At 27.1% G+C, this 21966-nt stretch overlaps 2 protein-coding genes across 2 annotated transcripts in view; one reads left to right on the forward strand and one right to left on the reverse strand.

The window, feature by feature from the left end:
• LOC137831725 (sugar transporter ERD6-like 5) overlaps nucleotides 1-21966 on the reverse strand; it is a 44450-nt gene that overhangs the window by 10859 nt on the left and 11625 nt on the right. The gene's annotated exons all lie outside the window — the stretch shown is intronic.
• On the forward strand, nucleotides 16317-18332 carry LOC137831731 (small ribosomal subunit protein uS11). The gene is made up of 6 exons (XM_068639526.1): nucleotides 16317-16477; nucleotides 16597-16716; nucleotides 16796-16841; nucleotides 17333-17418; nucleotides 17692-17821; nucleotides 18071-18332. Exons 1-6 carry the CDS (start codon nucleotides 16475-16477, stop codon nucleotides 18136-18138), a joined length of 453 nt encoding a protein of 150 aa, XP_068495627.1. The 5' UTR covers nucleotides 16317-16474; the 3' UTR covers nucleotides 18139-18332.

Raw genomic sequence — 21966 nt, forward strand, 5'->3', positions numbered from 1 at the left:
TTTTTTTTAAATATAATAAAAAAAAATTATCGACAATAAAGAATTAATAAATATGAACTACTTTAGAATGATATCATCTTTATATATAAAACTTAACTTTTAACTTTTCTCTCTTATTTAAATTTGGAGAAAAAAAATCATCTAAAACTTTCACTCATACACCTAAAAAGATATATCATGTGATTATCTCCATACAAACTAAATGATTAAAACACAGAAAAAAAATTACGTAGAATGTGATTAATATAATTCAAGACCAAGACTTAAGTTAAATCAAAGCAAACATTTCTAATATATCTACTATTCCTTTAAAAATTATATTGTTTCTATGTTTCTAAATTTTGTTGACACTGCAATCTAAAGCACTTATTTCATAAAATAAACCTCTAAACTTTTTTTAGGAAATTCGAGAAACAATTAGAAAATGGATTAAGTGAGTATTTTTACAAGATTTTAATTTAGACGTTCATAACAATATAATGTTTTAAACTTATAAGATAATTTTGTAAATTATTTAAATAAGAATCACGGAATGGGCTTGTATTGGACTGGGTGAATAGCACGTCAGAACCCGTTGTCATTCTTAATCTGTTAGCCTAAAAGCACATTTATTCCACGTGATTTTTTACTTTATTATTTTATTAAATTTTTATAATAGTATATATATACAAATATCTTCTTTATTATATTTTATAAGATATAATTTGATTCTTTGACTCATTATATACTTCAATTATTTTTAATTATAGTGCGTATCACATGATCATATGCTAATTTCAACCAAATAAAATACATTTCTACTAAGTTCAACAACGTGTCAGGCATTTGAGCATTTTTATAATCAAAATGCAATCAAATATGTGTTAAAAAGATGGTGAAATTTATCATAAATGATAAACTTAAATCACAGATAATTATTGATAGAAGTTTTAGTTGTGTGGGAACAATTATTTAGGTATCACATGTGTTAATGTTTTTCTAATCTTGAAAATTTAGAATAAATTTATTTTTTAAAGTTTATAAAATATAATTTAAATTTCCAAGCATTAAGTTTAAAGAACCAAGATAACTTCGCAAAAATTACTTATGTCTGTCATCAACTTTCATATTTTATAAACATTAAATTTTATTAAGTTTTGACATTATATTGTTTTAATAAGTTGCTGAGAGAGAAATTGATGTTTTGTTTTATTTGTATGTGTTTGTATACAGAGACTTTTGTATCTGGATATTCAGTAATATATTTTACATGAGTTATGTGGATTCTTTTATTTTATAGTATATTTCTAAATTTAACACAATTTTATAAAATTAGTTTATAAGGTGAGATTTGTAATTACTTTTATACTTTGAAATGTCATAATCTTAGCAACAAACTTGTGCGTAAGATTATATATTATGGATGGTCCGATAACTATTTGGATGATCTGATAAGCTCAACAAATATTTATTAAGATATATTTTTAATGGTTCTAATACCATATTATTATGATAAATGTGTTGAAGATCTTACATTAAATAGAGATTATCACATTTCAAAATATATAAATTACGTTAAAAACTAGTTTTCTAAGATTAAGTTAAATTTATTATATTGATAATCGTTCATTATGATCCGTATATGGTGAATTTTACAGTGATTGCAGAATATTATTAACTGTTTCAATCTCTTCGATTAATGACTTAACATTTTTTATATATTTTGTCACCCACTTTACTGTGATATTTATTTGTTGTGCTGTTGTCACAATATAAATATATAAAAAAAAAAGAGACATTCAAGAAAGTGTGAAAGGGAAACAGAGAGAACCCAAGATATTGACTTCTCGTAATTCTTTTTAGCCAACAATTCTCCTTAAAACCATATCCGTTGAGTGTCAGATCGTACATTTAAAAATATTTTTTTTATCACTTTACAAACAGTATATATTATTTGTTTTGACATCTTGTATAGAATTTTTGTCAAGATATTTATTTAGTACTCTTTCAATACATAAGTGTACAGGTGTATTTATTTTTTAGTATAATAATAAAAAAGTTATAATTTTAGTTAAGAAAATTAATTTTATTTAAATTTTATTAATGGTTAATGTAATTGAATATATAGTATTTAGTAGTTGTCACATTTTTTTATTATTAAAAAGATGATTAATATTAGCATTCAAAATTATCCTTAAAATGAGTTTTTTATTCTTATTTTTTTATAAAAAATAAAAATATTAATAAAGATACGTGACAATTATTAAAAGACCAAACATGTATTTAGTTATATCTATCATTAGAGTAGAAAGAAACAAAAATTCATAGGATTAGAGTTGTTGTATTAAGATTGTAGTTTTTTTTTTATTATATTAAAAATGAAATATGTAAATAGTTATTGTACTAAATTAACTATTTACCATATAACAAAATATATATATATATACTAAAAAATAATTTATATTTAGAAAAAATCTAAATACTATCGATTTTACTATAAATCCTCCAGAGATTTTGTATAACATATTTAAGATTTCAAAGCACAACTTATATATACCTAAATACAAAATTTTATAAAAATAATAATATATAAGAAAATTCTTATATAATTTTTTAAACTTATAACTATATACGCTCGTATACATAATAAAATAGCCAATCATAATACATACCAAAGTAAGATATTAAAATAAAATTTTAACATAAGAAAATATATATAAAACGAAATATTTAAAATAAAAATTCACAAAAATTCAATTTTAATCAAATATCAACATACATAAACCATATAGATCATACATATTTACCAAAAAAATATCAATCGATATATAAAAAAACTCTAATAAGTAAGTCCTATAAAAAAACTAATATACAATATTAATTATTTTTTATATTTAAAACTAATTTTTATTTTTATTTAATAATTTTATTGTAGTGATATAATGAGTATAAGATAAAATAAAAGTAAAAAACAATACTATTTTAAAAGAAGATAAAAAAAAATTACTTAAATGACAAATATTTAATCAATAAATTATCAACTCACAGTGATGAAAAAAAATCTTAAATAACAATTTCATAATTTTTTTCATAATTGTTATTATGTTGAATTCTTAGTACTTTTAAAATGTTAAGTCTTAATTAGAATAATTTACATTATTTAAAAAACATTAGGAATGTGCACTTTTCACACTTTTTTATATTTTCTTAATTGTGAAAACTAATTAAAATTTAACAATTTTCAATAGACAGAAATGATTAAAAAATATTAATTACTTATTTTAAAAATATTTTTAACATTGGGTCATATTTGTTATGAACCATTTTTATTGATTATTTAAAAAAAATTAATTGTTTTATACAATTAATTTGTAATTACTATATTTTATTTCAGTACTTATGTCATAGTCGACAAAAAAGTCATGCTAAAGTTTTAATTGTCAATTTGAGAGTATTTCAAGAAATAAAAAATTGAACCTATTTTAAAATTACAAATAAATATTTTTGATATCAATGTATATAAATATTTAAATAATGTATTGTAAAGTATATAATTGCCATACCATACGATCTCGCTGTGACACTTGATAGTGACAGCCAATAGCAGCGTTGCCTTTAATAATTTTGATACAATCATTGATGTTTAATACATAAAATATTATATACCTTTTTATTATTGTCCATGCAATCATATTTGTTTTGCAGATAAAAAATTATATATTTTTGTATTATTATGGCTGGATAATTATTCTTTGAAAACATTATTAGTTATATAAACTATCCGTGTGAATTCGAGAACAGGGTGATTTTAATGATGTTAAAAATGTTATAAGAGAATTAATATAACAAAACTCTAGGTATTAACTTAAGGTTTAATATAAAATCACCAAATAATGAATAAACTTTCCATTTAAAAGAAGATAATTTGTTTTTGGAGCGTAATATTATTTTGTCAAGAAAAAAAAACTTACTATGCATGCATGGATGGATGTCTCCATTGCATTGTTAATATTGAAAATTTTGTTAACTTTTTAAATTTGAAATATTGAAATTAATTTTTGTGTAGGAGTGAATATTATAAGAATTTTAAAACTGTAATTTGGACTTTAGGAATAATTAAAATTATAGGGACTAATTAATTATTTTAATATTTGTGAGTGACTTAATTATTTAGTCATTAGTTTGTTTAAAATTTTAAGAATTAAATTATATGAAATTTATAAAATATATTGTAGGAAAATTATAGGGAAAAAATATAGTTTAAATTGACCATAAATTAAGATGTATTGTAATATGTTTGGTTGATGTAATTTGTTTTTTTTTAGTAATTTTATTTAAATTAACTATTATATTCATGTTCACATTGAACTAACTTTAATTCTTGTTTGAAAATTAGTATAAGTAGTTAAATATTAATCATTTCTATTAAATATTGAATTATTCTATTAGACAATTTGAAAAAAAAAATTCATTATTTATTAATACGTATACATTATAAGTATAATTTTAAATTTAGTGAAATTTCGGTTGAAACCAATTTGTATTGTTTTTTAGTTACATATTTGACTATGATGCTTTATTACCACATTCATTTCGTGCACTTCGGAGATATGGGCAAGATGCTATCAAAATTTTATCAAATTTAAGATAAAAAAAATTGTTTGTATTTGTTGGCAAATTATGAAAAATGTTTTACTAAATGGGTAGATTCTCACCTTCAATTACAAAAGTGAGAATGACATATTGCATTGTTAGTGATCATGAAGGTTGTAATCTACTTAGTTATGAACCGAAATTGGATGAGTGCACATCACGTTAATGAAGAGTATGAAAGGAAAATTGAAGAGTTACTACCATTTGCTCAACATAATAGAAAACATATTAATGGAACATATTATTGTTCTTGTGTTTGCTATTTGAATTATATATGTCAAGATTTTGTAGAGAGAGTGCGATCACTTGTTTAAGTATATTGAATAGTTATACAAAATGCACATGACATGAGAAAATATTAAACATTCCTACTATGTTAGGAACAACAAATTTTTTTGAAAGTGGGATGAACGATAATTTAGAGAATTTAACAATCGTGTATTACACTGAGTAATGTGTTACGCTCTAAAGAATATAAATTTATTGCATTAAAGATGTGTCCAACATGTATCAATTAGTTCATTTTATTTCTTAAATAATATTTATTTTAAATTTATAAAAGGGAGTAAAAATAAGAAAACATATCCGTATTAAATAATTTAACATAATATAAAACAAAACAAAGTGGATAAATATGAAATATTTGTTATCAAAATTCGTGTATTTGTTTGACGTGAATAGGTTAATTAAGTACTATATATTTCTCATACTTCAAAGCAATAAAGTGGAGAAACTTTTGTAGATGTCGAGAAGCTTGAATTGGTCAGCTTTTCTTTCATAGTTCTTTTATTTAAATATATTTTCCTTTCATATATGGATGACTTGTAAATCAAAACATGAATAAACATAAATTGAACACATACAATTATGTTCATAAATAGATCTTATCATATCATGATTCTCACTTAATCATACAATCAATAAGAAATATGCACTTACCTTGATCCATGAGTGATCCTAATTGAGCAGTTACATTATCTCCTTTGTCCCAATCTATCTCTTAGCAATTCCGTACTTGTCACACACTTTCGTGATGGTTAACAGTGAGACAACTATTATTTGCAAAGACAGAACCCTATAGCCTTTAGTTCCTAATCTCCATCAGATGTAGGTTTTCCATTAGGTATATCATATATATTTCTCACATTAACCCATGGGCCTTTAATTCTATTATTATTATTAAATCATATTCGGGCCCAAAGCCCAAACTCTAAGTCATGTGAGTCACTTTATATAAATTAATTTACATAATTTCTTACATAAATGACATAAATGCGCATTTAAAAGGCCTTACGTAAATTGGTTCTATCATTAATCAAGATCAAGGATACAAAAATAATAAGAGTCATGACGGTTACATGTCATTTCAATCAACACATTTCCTTCCATGTACTACTATATCATTCTTTCTCCTTAGAAATTCATAATAGGTTCAAACATAATGTCATTGTCATCAATAACAACATAATTTGTTTTCCACACCATAATAACATAATTTGCATGCATATACATAAAGTAGAAAACAACATAAATTTCAGAAACTTTATTTATCAATGAGCTCAGAGTGTCAAATAAGCATTAATAACAACATTCATCATTCACTAGTAGACATAATGCCCATATTTACAAAATGACTAGTGTTTTGGGCGGTAACCCTTTTGTTAAAGGGTCAGCAGTCATAAGATCAGTGCTAATATGTTCTATTGACACTCTATGTTTCTGAACTTCTTATTTAACGGCAAAGTATTTCAATTCCATATGTTTAGCACCTTTGGAATACTTGTCGTTTTTAGAAAAGAAGACTGTTGCGGAGTTATCACAATAAATTCTCAGTGGCTTGACAATACTGTCAACAATTCCAAGTCCTGAAACAAAATTTCGCAACCAATTAGCCTGAACTGTGGCCTCAAAGCATGCCACAAATTCAGTCTCCATGGTGGATGCAACAATGACTGTCTGCTTCGCACTTTTCCATGAAATCGCTCATCCGGCTAAAAGATACACATAACCAAAAGTAGACTTTCGTGTATCCATACAGCCAGCAAAATCTGAATTTGTATATCCAATCACCTCAAGATGATCAGATCTTTTATAAGTAAGCATGTGATCCTTCGTTCCTTGCAAGTATCTTAAAACTTTCTTTGCAGCTTTCCAATGATCCAATCCTGGATTACTCTGGTATCTACCAAGCATACCAACTGCAAAACTAATATCTGGTCGTGTACAAGTTTGAGCATACATTAAACTCCCAACAATAGATGCATAAGGTATATTCTCCATTTGTTTCCGTTCCAAGTCATTCTTTGGACACTGCATGAGACTAAATTTGTCTCCTTTCTGTATTGGAACAGGAGATGTCGAACATTTATCCATTTTGAATCTCTCTAAAACTTTATTAATATATGCTTTTTGAGACAAACCTAACAGTCCTTGTGATCTGTCATGGAATATTTCAATTCCTATCACATAGTATGCCTCACCCATATCTTTCATCTCAAAGTTATTAGAGAGAAACTTCTTAGTCTCACTTAATAGACCAAGATCATTAGTTGCAAGCAAGATATCATCAACATACAAAATCAGGAATATAAACTTGTTCCCACTGACCTTCAGGTATATACACCGATCAACGATGTTTTCCTTAAACCCAAAGGACAGAATAGTATCATTGAACTTAAGATACCATTGCCTAGAAGCCTATTTAAGCTCGTATATTGATTTCTTATGTTTACACACCATGTGTTCCTTCCCTTCTTCAATGAACCCCACTGGTTGGTCCATATAAACATCCTCTTCTAAATCCCCATTCAGAAAAGCAGTTTTGACATCCATCTGATGCAACTTAAGATCATAATGAGCTACTAATGCCATGATAATTCTAAAGGAATCTTTCTTAGAAACAGGTGAAAATGTTTCCTTATAATCAATGTCATCCTTTTGAGTAAAACCTTTGGCAACAAGTCGGGCCTTGTAACGTTCGATATTGCCATGAGAGTCACGTTTAGTCTTAAAGACCCATTTACACCCGACTCTCTTGCATCCTTCTGGCAATTCTATAAGGTCTCATACATCATTTTGTGCCATTGATTTAAGCTCATCTTTCTTGGCATCTAACCACTTATCAGAATTATCATCATTGATGGCGTCTGAAAATGAAACTGGATCATTATCAATACTTAAGTCATTTTCTGACTCTTGTAGATAAACCACATAATCATTCAAAACATCAGACTTTCTTTCTCTTTGAGATCTTCTTAATACTATTTCTTGTGGTTGTTCTACTACAGGTTCATTGTTTTCTGCATGATCATTAATTTGTTGTTCTTCTTCATCGTTGAGTGACTCAACTACATTAGGAACAACAATACTTGAAGTAAAGGTACTAGTTAAAGGAACTTGTACTCTAACTTCCTTAATCTCCACATTTTGTGAAGTATTACTCCCACTGGTTTCACCATTTTCAATGAACCGTGCATTTCCATATTCAACAATTCTTGTGTTATGGGTAGGACAGTAAAACATATACCCTTTTGACTTTACTGGATAACCAATGAAATATCCACTGATTGTTCTTGCATCCAATTTCTTCTCTTGCGGATTGTATATTCTGAATTCTGCCTGACATCCCCAAACATGCAGGTGTCTCAAACTGGGTTTCCTTCCTGTCCATAATTCAAAAGGTGTCTTTTGAACTGCCTTACTAGGAACCCTGTTCAACAGATGCATGACAGTTTTTAAAGCATACATCCACAATGAAACGGGTGTCCCAAATGTTTGTGCCACAAGAAAGCAGAACAATAATTCACTAAACTACGTTTAGTGCCAACATTATGATGCAAGGTCATAAGAGTTTCAGCATATAGATTATCGAGATTCAATTTATATAATTCATCATAAAGAGTACCAAATCATATCAAACAGGTACGTTGATATAAACTAAAACATTCCCAAATATAAAAGAGTATCCGGCATCATCAAGTTTAGACAATAAAACTAAATTCCTAGATATCCTAAGTACATAAAAAATAAAAAAATAAAAAAATAATCCATTAAATCTAAATAAAATCCAGTGTCGAGCCGACTGCTTTCACTAGAACCTTCTCTCTTTTCCCAATGAAGACAAACTTTTCATTTGGCTTTATGGTTCGGGTTGAAAGTAATCCCCTTCTTTTCGAACCAAGCCTTACGTTTCAGACAATCCTTTTGGAAATGTCCAGCTTTCTTGCAGAAATGACATTTGTCATTCTTCTTCTGGAGCGTAGTAGAGGACTCATTTATCTTCAGTGGTCTTTTACCCTTTCCTTGTTTCTTGAAGCCTTTCTTTCTAGCTCCCTGATTGTTCACATAATGTATGGAGTGGTTTCCTCGATTCTTCAATCTAGTCTCTTCCTGAACTAACATGCTATGCAATTCATGCATATTCCACTTATCTTTCATAGTGTTATAGTTCATCTGGAAAAGATCATACTCAGACGGTAAAGAGTTCAAAATGAACTGTACGAGAAAATTATCATCCACTGCCATTCCCATAGACTTAAGTCTTGCCGCAATATTAGTCATTTCAATGACATGTTCGTGCATAGTACGAGAACCATCAAATTTCATGGTGATTAATGTCCCAGCAAGAGACTTATCAGCTGTTTGGGAGCACTCTTTCACAGACTTCATGAATTCTTTTGCATTTTCGGTTTCGGGAAGAGTAGACTTAATATTGTTTGCTATGCTCATTTGCATAAACATCAGGCTGAGTCTATTTGACTTTTCCCAAGCCCTATAATGAGCTTTCTCCTTATTGCTACTATCATCGGTAATAGCAGTAGGTTTCTCGATTCGAATGGCCAAATCAAGATCCAATACACCTAAGTGAAATTGGACTTTTTCACTCCAGTCAGAGAAATTTAGACCATTAAAGACTGGAACAGACGTAGCTTGCGAATGTAAGGCTACAGGAACAGATACTGCAATTACACATGCTTAACATTAATACTTCGAGTCATAAACTAAACATAATATACAGATTCAGAAAACATTCTATGTATACTAATGTTCTCCTTTGGGAGATTCATTAATACACAAAACATAATGATGCTAATAGTATTAACTTTATTTGGCAAGATGTATGCATTAACTAGAAACACTTGTTATCTTTGGATATACAAGCAAAACTAATAACACATACTCACTACCAACAACAATCATATTCATTAATTATAAGGACAACTAATCAACCTTTGGGTGATCAATAATGCCCTATAATAATGAATTTCCATTTACCCATATATATAAATAATTTAGCATCCATTCCATAGGTAATTGGAATAAAATTTATCAGTAATCTGGAATTAAATAAAACTTAAAGATTTGATCACTTTGGTGATTACAAATCTACCATACAAATAATTCCATAAATAATATCATTAATTGAAATAAAATTTCATCATCCATAATTTGGAATTAAATAAAACATAAAGATTTGATCACTTTGGTGATTACAAATCTATCATACAAATAATTCCATAAATAATATCATTAATTGAAATAAAATTTCATCATCCATAATTTGGAATTAAATAAAACATAAAGATTTGATCACTTTAGTGATTACAAATCTATCATACAAATAATTCCATAATCTTAATTTAAAAAATTAATACATAAAGCGGAAAAATAATTTTCCATTCCTCACTTTCAATCAATTAATTAAACTTTAATTTAATGAACATAATAAAATTTCATTGAAACTTTAATTTAACGTAAATTAAATTACATTAAAAAAATGATACATAAAACAGAAAATAATTTTTCGTTACTCACTTTTAATTAATTAATTAAATTTTAATTTAAATGTAAATTTAATTACATTATAACATAACCTAAATTACAGAAAAGTAACAATTGATTAAACTTTAATATGGGGTGCAACAAAGAATTCATGCATTTCATGATGGCAGAGAATAATTCATACATGGATTCACTAATTGGATTCTTTTCATGCATTTTATTATATTATATTATAATATAATATTAATAAAAATGACGTATTTCATTATTTTATATTTCTAATATAATATTCATAAAATTGATAACCTAAGGCACAGTAAATCAAATTTGCTTCTTTTTCATGAAGCAAAATTGCTTAAGCTGCAGGGATGCCGTTAACCACCCCTTTCACAATAAATCATTGTGCCGCAGCAGCAGCCACCGTTCTTGCGTTTGGGTTCAAAAGGTTTTACGTCGTTAATGGCGTTGATCCATAAACCCTAATTTTAAAAATTAGGGTTCTTCAATTGGAATTAATTAAAATCAGGGTTCTTTAATTTTGATGGTTTAGAACAAATAGGGAACTATTATAGAGGAATGAAAACCTTAATTTATAAATCCTAATTTTAAATTAGGATTCTTAAATTGGGAATAATTTTTTTAAAATTAGGGTTCTTCAAATTTTGGAAAAACATTAATGGAGAATCACAAAAAATGAGCAACCAGGGCTCTGATACCACATGTAAATCAAAACATAAATAAACGTAAATTGAACACATACAATTATGTTCACAAATAGATCTTATCATATCATGATTCTCACTTAATCATACAATCAAGAAGGAATAGGGACTTACCTTGATCCATGAGTGATCCTAATTGAGCAATCTATCTCTTAGCAATTCCTCCTTTGTCCCAATCTATCTCTTAGCAATTCCGTACTTGTCACACACTTTCATGATGGTTAACAGTGAGACAATGGGCTTTTGGGTTCCCAATCTCTTAGCAATTTCGTATTTGCAGAGACAGAACCCTATAGCCTTTAGTTTCCAATCTCCATCAGATGTATTCAATTAGGTATATCATCAGATATATATTTCTCACATTAACCAATGAACCTTTAATTATATTATTATTATTAAATCATATTCGGGCCCAAAGCCCAAACTCTAAGTCATGTGAGTCACTTTATATAAATTAATTTACATAATTTCTTACCTGACTAATTTATAATTTAAATTCTAATAAAATTTCTTTCTCGTAAGTTTCTCATTATCATGATTAATTTATTTCATTTTACTTTCTATTTGTGTGAAACAAAAATAATTTTTTATTTAAATAATTAAATATTTAATTTAAAGTCATTGAATATATCTAGTCATTGAAATTTAGATAACATTGAAATTATTTTACATTTCTTATTATTAAAGAGTAAATTGGTGGACATTCTTTTCATTATTTTATATTTCTAGAGTTAGGATTTGAACTTTATCCACTTTCTGTGATGTAGCTTTCTTGTAACTTTGGCCAACCCAAATTCATCAAATATATTCAATGAATCGTGCTTACGTTTTCATAAATGAAAAGACACACACATAATAATAATTATATATATATATATATATATATATATATATATATATATATTAAGAGTTTTAAGTATATATACACACACTACAACTAGGAAAGCTATAAAATATATTTTGCTTTATTTTCTTTTTAAATTCTGGAAAATAAATTTTATCCTAAAAAGCCTAAATCTCAAACTATTTTTTCTTTTTATAACCCCTTTCAAAGAATAGAGAGTCCATCTAAAATTTTGAAAGAGAACTGTTGACATGAAAATTAAAACATCAAAAAGTTCCTTCAACTATTACATTTTTAATATTTTATTCATGTTATCTACTTCAACAAATAACAATATTAACACGCAACTAAAAAAATTATATAAAATTTGATTAGTTTGAAAAACATAAATCATTAATTAAAAAGATAGAAGAAACCTTACACTAACAATCAAAAGATATAATAAAAACTTATAATGTACTGTTATACAATTCACTTGTTGTTTATATGAATGAAAATATAATTTATTTTTTTTCATACGTACTCAACACACAATTTATTAGAAGATGAGATTTTTTTTTTTCAAATAACGGGTCTATGCTACGTCTTTTTTTTTTGGTAGTTGTACATTTATGATAATATATAAATTATAATATAAGATGTTTGAAACTATTTGATTTGACTTTGATTTTATGAATAAAAGTTACTAAATTATAATATATAAATGTAAGCTATAGATTTAATAAACACCTTATTTAACATTAGTAAATGAACTTTACTCGCTAAATGATATCATATCAATAAACTATGATATAAAGTTCCAAATGCATTTCAGATAGTATAGTTAGTTATCGAAGATGTATATCATGGCACTTGGACACGAGATATTAAAGTTGTAAAGTAATTGTTATTTAATAAAGATGAATAAAACATTGAGATATTGTGACAATTTAAAATATTTATTATTGTTTTTTTTTGGAATCTCGTGGTTGAAACCTCAACGTAAAAAATCATAAAGGACAAAATATTTAGTGTCAAAAATATTATAAATGATATATTTGAGGTTTTTTTTTTAATTATGTCATTTACATCAATGTACTTACTAATACTATTTTAAATATAATATATGATTAATTAAATGTAAAATTATTCTAATCATCAACTTATAATATTACACAAATGAAATGACTTTTACAATAATGTGTTGCATACAACTATTTAAAGATTAAAGTAGATAAATGATGATAAATTTAAATCTACCAAGATAATATTTGAGCTGGAGTGTATTAAAGCTTGCAAGATACTTTGCATTAAGAAAAAACTCATACATATACTCGATATAACCTATGTAACATATTCCATTTAAATAAACATCAACATTGATATTTTTGATTGAAAAAATGTTGAAAAAAAAAATATTACTATCATCATGATTGATATCAATTATGGGCATAACATTATGAATATGATATGACAATTGTTCAACATGGTAAACCTAATATTTTCCTTAAAATGACATGCAATATTTATTGGAGTCAAATATAATCAAAACTTCAAAATCTCTAAACTCTATAAGATCCTCTTATTTTAAGCAAAAATTTAACAATTAATTAAGGAATATGTGATTGATAAATGTGTCCTTATAAAGTTAAAAGTTATATTATGTGATTGGATTTTGAAAATGTGAACTATCTTACACACATGCTATTAAATTTATAAAATAATGACAAATTACGTAATCCAAAATATTATGATAGTTATGAACATGTTAGATGTAGAAATTTTGACAAACTACCCTATTGGAAAAATATCTTTCTTACCTAGAATTAAACACGAGACAACAAAAAAATGTAGGACTTCCCTTTTTCGCTTATTAGAAATAAATTGACTATGAAACTAAGTTTTGTAACTACCATAAATAAATCATAGAGAGAAACTATACACAACGTTGGAATTTAGCTTTCATAACATGTTTTTTAGTTATAGTCAATTATATATTACTTTGTCAATAGATGCTTTTAAACTTACACAAAAATTCTTATTAAAGAAATATACATAGAAATCCTTGTTAAAAAAATATACATTGAAAGACAAGATGACAAATTTATCAAAAATGTTATTTTCTAAAAAAATATGTTATTTCAAAATCATGTATTTTCCTCTCTTATTTGTGTGTGATGTGTAAATACATGTTACTACTTAATTACACATCCTTTGACCAGACATTAAATAAATTTAATTATACTTACATGTTATATTAAATATAATATATAAAATACAACAAAGTCTTGTAATTGAATCAATGTACAAAATAAAACACTCAAACATTTACTCATACAAATATGCATTTAACAATAATATTTCTATTTTCTATGTGTATTTTGCAACGTTTTAATAAACAGTTTTCTTTCACTCGAAAGTATGAGTAATTACTGGACAGTTTCTTCCTGCACCTCTACATTTTCTTCATGCACCCTACAAGGTTGCACAAAGACAAAATTGTCCCTATATAAAATTGTATATTTATTTTTTTGTATTTCGGATTATGAAATCTAGTAAATTTTCGGATTGGCGCGTCCGATAATCTCTCAGATTGGTGCTTCCGGCAGTACATGAATGACAATGTTAATCCAAAATAAAAAATACAGAAAATCCATAATTGAAAAAACCATTTTGGATCTGTCAATCCGTAATTCAAAATATGCATTATGGAATCAGAAATCTATGATTAAAAAAAATAATTATGAATCCACCAATCCGTAATAGAAAGTAGGTTTCTGGATTCAGCAATCCGAAAATCAACAATTTATGCAAACTTTGCTTCCAGAACATCCCCTCATTCGGAAAGCAACATGATTCACTTCCGGATTGATGTATCCGTAACACACTCCCAGATCCCAAATTCAAATAACAAGTGAGGTCAATTTCGAAATTTAAAAAATTGTAGGAGTGGAGGAAGAAAAATGTAGGGGTGCAGCCTAATTATTGATGTATTGCAAGGTTGACCCATCTCATTCTTCATTTGGCCCACCTACTTAAAAAATGTAAGTTAATTTTTTTCGGGCAGTTTCTTCTTGTACCCCTACATTTTTCTTCATGCACCTCCACAAATTTGTAAATTCTGAAACTGACCCCCACAGTTTCGGAATCTAGGAGTGTGCTACGGATTCATTAATCCGGAAGTGAATCATGTTGCATTCTGGATGAGAGGGTGTTCCGGAAGTAAAGTTTGCATAAATTATTGATTTCTGGATTGCTGAATCTGGAAGCATAATTTCTATTACGGATTGGTGGATCTGGAATGATTTTTTTCAATTATGAATTTCTGAATCCAGAATGCATATTTTGAATTACGGATCAACGAATTTGGAATGATTTTTTCAATTATGGATGTTTTGTATTTTTTTTATTTTGGATTAACACTATCATTCATGTACTACCGGAAGTATCAATCTAAAAGATTAGCAGATGCCAATCCAAAAATTTACTAATTAAATTATCGGTAAAAAATTATTGTAGACATCAATTGTTAACTTATCATTTTAAACTAATAATAAATACTTTAATTTTTAAATATAATAAAAAACTCATTATCTCAAAAAATAAGTAACATATATAGATTTATATTTCTTTTAAGATATTTTAACTGATCAAATTTATATAAAATACATATGTTTTAATTTATTATTTTTTCAATAAAACATAAAAAAATGTAATATTACTGTCAACAATATATATATATATATATATTTTAATTATTATCATTTAATTACATTTTATTAAAATATATATTTTAAATATGTTGTAAATAAATGAGATTAATAATTTCTCTATATTTTTGCAAAACTCAAGAAAAATAAATTATTTTATCTACTTAAGAATGTAATAGCAGTGAATTATTTTTGCTAATCATATTTGACCTCCTAATTAAATAAGAAGTTATTTTTTTTAAAATCTTAAAACAGTAAATTAATGTTTTTATATTTTCTTTCCAACATTCTATTTAGTATATGTTAAAATTTATAATAGCGTAATACTTATATTTTTCTTTTTAATAGTTGCTTCTGTATATTATAAGACGACTTTAATACAAGAAACAATAAATCATATATTTAATTATGCTGTTTCTATAGACAAATTCGTACAAAATATTTTTTTGAATCTTTAACTTATATATTTTTTATAATAATAATAATATTATATTAAAATAAAATAGTATATTTATGTGTCAAAAAATATAGCATTTAATTCTGAAAAAAAACTGAGAATTACGTGACCAAGTGAGGTGGTAAGTGGTCATTGTGCTAATTATATATTTAAAATCGCATATTTGAAAATAAAAAAGTTTAAGGGGCAATATTGTAAATTGAAGTACTTTCACTCTGCAAAACCCTAATTTCTCTCAGATATATAATCTAAGCAAACGGTGCCTCCTTCTTTCACTTTGCTGCAGCGACAACTTCAAACGGCCGAAGGTTCATCTAATCTCCGAATCTAACGCTGCGTTGCAAAAATCATGGTTCGTACATCGTTTAATCAATCTCGTAAACCCTAAATTTTCTGATTCAGTGGTGTGTTAGGGAATGTTATGGGAGCAACTGTGATAGGGTTTTTGTTGATGTTGTTATTATTGTGCAGTCGAGGAGAAAGGTTAGAGAGCCAAAAGAAGAAAATGTGACTCTTGGTCCAGCTGTTAGAGACGGCGAACATGTCTTTGGCGTCGCTCGCATCTTTGCCTCCTTCAACGACACCTTCATTGTAATTATTTTCGTTTTTAATTTATTTTGTGGTTTCAATTTTAATGGCTTATGTTTGATTTTAATTTTTATGTTTGCAGCATGTCACTGATTTGTCTGGGAGGGAAACACTTGTCCGCATCACTGGTATGATTGCTTTTGTTCACAATACAGGAATTAATTGATTGTATGCTATTACTCCATAAACAATTTTTTGGCTATTATTTATCTGCTATATTGTTTATAATGTTGATAAAGAAATTGCCCATATCCAATTTCAGCGGATTTTTATTAGGTTAGAGTGTTAATACATGTGCTTTATTTTAATTCCCAGTCACTTTATCAAATTGAATACACCTTTTAACACTTAGCATTCCCATGTCTTACGATGGATGGAGCCTTGTAATTTGACCTGCTGTTTCTAAGAATTTTGTCAGGCTTTATCTTGAAGATTTTGAGTTTTTATTTTTATTTACAGTACTTGTTGGTATTTATTTCCTTATAACTAACATTCTTTACCATTAGATAAATTTGGTGAGTCTTCTTTAGTAGATACAGGAAAACCTCTGTTCTTTACCTATTTTATGACTTTGCTTTCTGAGGTGCTTTACTTATATGCCTTTGCTTTTTAACTTCAGGTGGGATGAAGGTTAAAGCTGATAGAGATGAATCATCTCCCTATGCTGCTATGCTTGCAGCACAGGATGTTGCTGCCAGATGCAAGGTCAGTGGGATTCACATTAGTACAGTCATTTTATTCGCTTCTGACCATGTTAACTTCTGTGATTATCATGCTGCTCTCTATGTATGGAGTTATATAATTCCAACTTGATCACCCTGTTTGCTAACCAATATTATTGTTTTTGGCTGGCTTTTTGTTCTTTCAATGATTTTATTCTGGTCATGCTCTGTGAATCTGTAGTGAAAGTAGGATTCTCCTTTTTGTTTCTTTGAAGCTGCCAAACTTATTTGTATTGTTTCAAATTATTTTGGTCAGGAACTGGGCATAACTGCTCTTCATATCAGGCTTCGCGCCACTGGTGGAAACAAGACAAAGACACCTGGTCCTGGTGCTCAATCAGCTCTTAGAGCCCTTGCTCGTTCAGGGATGAAAATTGGCCGCATAGGTATTTTCCTTTTTAAGAGAACCATAAGTTCAAATTGTTTGCCCGGCACTCAAATGTCTGGTTGTCCTTTTTTCATTTGTTGTTTATGTCAAAGTATTTAGCTAACTGGTGTTTTTACATTAATTCTTTGTTCAATTTATTTTGCAGGTTTATTTTCTGATAGATTTCATTTTTTTTATCAGCCACTAGATTTAATTTGTATGCCATTTATATGCTAGATGTTAATTAGCTTCTTATTTAATTTTCCAGAGGATGTGACTCCCATTCCTTCCGACAGCACACGTAGAAAGAGTGGAAGGAGGGGCAGAAGGCTTTAAGCTTATACTATATGACTGGAGTCGCCATGTTTTTATTTGCAAGTCAATTAGAATTTGCCATTTCGAAATTTTGTTTTAGTTCATATCAGAACTTTTATTGTATTTCTTGAGGTTTCGAACACAATTTAAGTTACATGTAGACATTATTGTTAAAGGTTTTTGAAAGTTCTGAATGTTGCTTGGTGTCTTAGAAAGCTTGCTAATTATCCACTTGATAGAATATTCTTATTTTTTGTTTCATTATTGTTTTTAATGTTAGTTCTTTCTCCTTCTCGAATTTTATCAACTCTGAAGTGTGCGAATGATGGGTTGGAAATTAGATATACGAGCCCTTGCTAGGAATGAAAATTGGTCGTTTAGGTAGGATGCCTAAAATGAATTGAGTTAATCGTTGAACTTTTGTCTGTGTTGTATATATATATATATATATATATATATATATATATATATATTGATAGTGTGTTGTTTTGAGGAGGATGTGACCCATTCCTTGGGATAGCAGTCGCAGAAAAAGTGGTAGAACCTATTTTATGGTGTGTGGGTGGACTTGCTATATTTTAATTAACACCTTTAAACTAGATACTGTTGAAAGTTTGGCATGATGCTTTGTAAAGGTGACAATCGTAAGAGTCATAGAGATGAAGATGAGAAAATGCGTTTTCATATTCAAAATGAATAATATTGTGCCCCCACTCCCTAATAGATTAAGCTCACAACATAATCCCAAAATTAAAATTGAAATATGATAACATTTAGGAATTAAAACATTATCAGGACTTTACCGATATAGGCTCTGCAATTCCTTAAGAGACAGAGGGTATTTATGTGTTATCATTCTTAAGTGGAGCAAGCAAATCAAGTTGCAGCGTCTGCGATGCAGAATTCTTTATAATACATTAAGATCTTCAATTTTTTCTTTATGATATCTCATTTAGTTAGCAATCTCCAGAGTCCTCCCAAAAAGGCTAATAAAATTGTTCATCTTCTTCTGCAGAACTTCAAAATCTTTCTTCAAAGTTGAAGTTGTTTGTGTATACTTTACTCTACATTTTCTTTCCATTGAATTCTAAATATTTTTGGAAGTATATTTGTAACTAAATAATGGACGATCAATATCCTGCAAAAGTAATTTTTTGACTTTCAAGTCTTTGAATTCTCTCTTTTCTGCATTTGTCTCAGCATGAATTCTGGATTCAACAATTATCCATCCAATATTTTTTTAATGGCACAAAATTCTTCATAGGGATGCTCCAATAGTCGTAATAATATTAAAAAGAGAAATGATAACTTGCACAAAATTTGAATAAGTGATTATTCATACGATAATTAAGAAAGGAAGAGAATTGATGAAAAGGTTGTCTCACCTGTTTTCTCTTCAAATTTCATTGGTTCATATGTTCGTTTCACAAGTTTTAAGCTCTTAATACCACTGATAAAAGTCAAAAAGAACAATAAAGGTAGAAAAAAAAATTCTTATTAAAAATAATAATGTTCCTGTTAGTTAGGGAGATGTGACTTAGAGAGTTATTGAATAACTTCGTCTTCTTTTCTTCGGACAGGTTGTTAGGGTTTCGTTGTGATCCTTCTCGCTTCGATGCTACTCCTTTGGGTCTCAGTCTCTCACAGTCTCAATTAAATGTCAAATGGGGGAGGTACGTGCAGAAGACACTCTGACGCTCAAGTCAGTAAAAAGGGTATTCGGTACTCAGGTGTACAGTAATAATGATGTACTTTTGTTCTTGAAGTGTGTGCTATTTATCTTATTTTAATGGATTATCTTATTGGGTCAAATTAGTGAAGTGAATCACACTTAATGATGTATTACCTAATTCTTAATGGTAGTTTAACTTTATTAACCTTGATTGAACGTTGATGGATTAGGTGGATTAGGTGTGTCGATCGGCCTGCACGGTCGTGCAGATCTCGGCCAGCTCGATCAAAGAGACCAAATCATGGTAATGACCGCTTGGTCCATACCGGTACAAATAATATTCTACATAGTAAAAAACTCACTTCATAATCCGGAAAGAAATATTAAAATAAGAAAGGATAAAAATAGTTGTAGGTGTAAGTTAGAAAGTTGTAAGGATATAATCTTAATGAAATAATTTTGTAAAATATTGAGAAAAAAACAAGTAAATGGTTTAATCAACGGCTTATCAGTTACGAACGTTAACAGTTATATGACTCGTTATTTTTTTGGAGCAGGCTAATAGTTATTTTCAGAAACAACAAATTAATGATGTTTTTAAAACCAATGGTCATTTAATTAGATAAGATAAGAAACTGCTCTGAGGTTCAACGGTTATTTAATTCTTTACATATAAAATATAAAATTTATTAAAAGTTTAAATAAATATATCATAATAATTATATTTATTTTCATAAATTATAATAATATCCATCAATAGTAAATTATAGTAACGTCCACCAACAAAAGCAAATTTATAAGGAATAAGGAAAAATGACAAATTAATATCATGTAAATTATAAGATAGTAAGACATAAAAAACATAAGTTGATATAAATAATTAAATTATATGCTACGTATAAAGAAAATAATTTATATAAATTTGTATATATTAATAAATACAATTTTCTCTTCATTTTAAACTCTTAAATTAAATTTTAAATGTCTTAAAAAATATTTTTCTTTTAAAATAATCTATTCAATGTACTAGTTTTTGACCAAATATTAGGATATGTCTGGCAAAATAACTTGTAATATAACAAGTAGCTAATAAACTAGTTTATAATAAAGAAGCTTATAAGCTAATAGATAACTAATAAACTAGCTTATAAGTTTGTTAGATGATAAACTTTTAATTTATAATGATTTGATAAACTAATTTATTCAATTTAAGTGTTTGATAAAATTAGCTGGTAAATACAAAATAATATAAAAATATAACTACACAAATTTTATTATTTAAGTAAAATTTGTACTCCGTAAACAAAATACATTGTTTTGTAATATTAATATTTATATTTTCTTAAATTTATATATTTATTTATTTGTTTGTACTAAGTAATTTTATTTAAATAACTTAGATGTAACGATAATTAATTAACTAAATTTGTATTAAAGTATTAGAGAAAATTAATCAAGTTACAGATTAATAATGAGTAATTTGTAACTTATAAACTAAAAACCCATAAAATAAGACATTTTTAAATGTCTTAACAAAGACTTTTATGTTGGTTAAACCAGCTTATAAAATAATTAAAAAAGTCAATTACATTTTTTAATGATAATTTGGACCAGAGGGTGAGTTTGCTTTGAAAACTTAAAGAAAATCATTAAACGGAGTTTTATTTCAATAAATTTAGTTTTATAAATAGGCAATAAAATTCAAAAGTAATTATTTTACTTATTCATTAAATTTTATCATTGTTGTATATTTTTATCATTAGTAATTATTTTTTCTGTACATTATTAATTTCATTTATGTATTAATTATAAATTACATTATATTCTTTAATATTTGTAAGTTGACAAGTTATTATATAAACAAAATGGAATTATTTTAAACCATAGAGGCTAATTATAATGATTAGTTAGAAAATTCGTAATTAAAATTACAACATATAAACATGCCTCATAAATTAACTATAAAGTTAATTAAAACTTCAACTATCAAACTTTTGAAACTATATACAGTTGAATATTTGAACAGGTACAAGTTAACAAAACTTAGTCTCACTTAACATGGAATGCAAAGGTACTTTGTGTTGATAACATTGTAATCACCTCCATTGTATATAATATTGTGAGTTCAGATGTAAAATTGAGAGTACTAAATAAAATAAAAATAAATGAGAATACTA

This window comes from Phaseolus vulgaris, chromosome 6, assembly GCF_000499845.2.
Source record: "Phaseolus vulgaris cultivar G19833 chromosome 6, P. vulgaris v2.0, whole genome shotgun sequence".
NCBI lineage: Eukaryota > Viridiplantae > Streptophyta > Magnoliopsida > Fabales > Fabaceae > Phaseolus > Phaseolus vulgaris.

Coding starts and splice junctions, on each gene's coding strand:
- LOC137831731 (XM_068639526.1), top strand. Junction 16,717..16,795: donor CCTTCAACGACACCTTCATT/GTAATTATTTTC, acceptor TTATGTTTGCAG/CATGTCACTGATTTGTCTGG. Junction 16,842..17,332: donor AACACTTGTCCGCATCACTG/GTATGATTGCTT, acceptor TTTTAACTTCAG/GTGGGATGAAGGTTAAAGCT.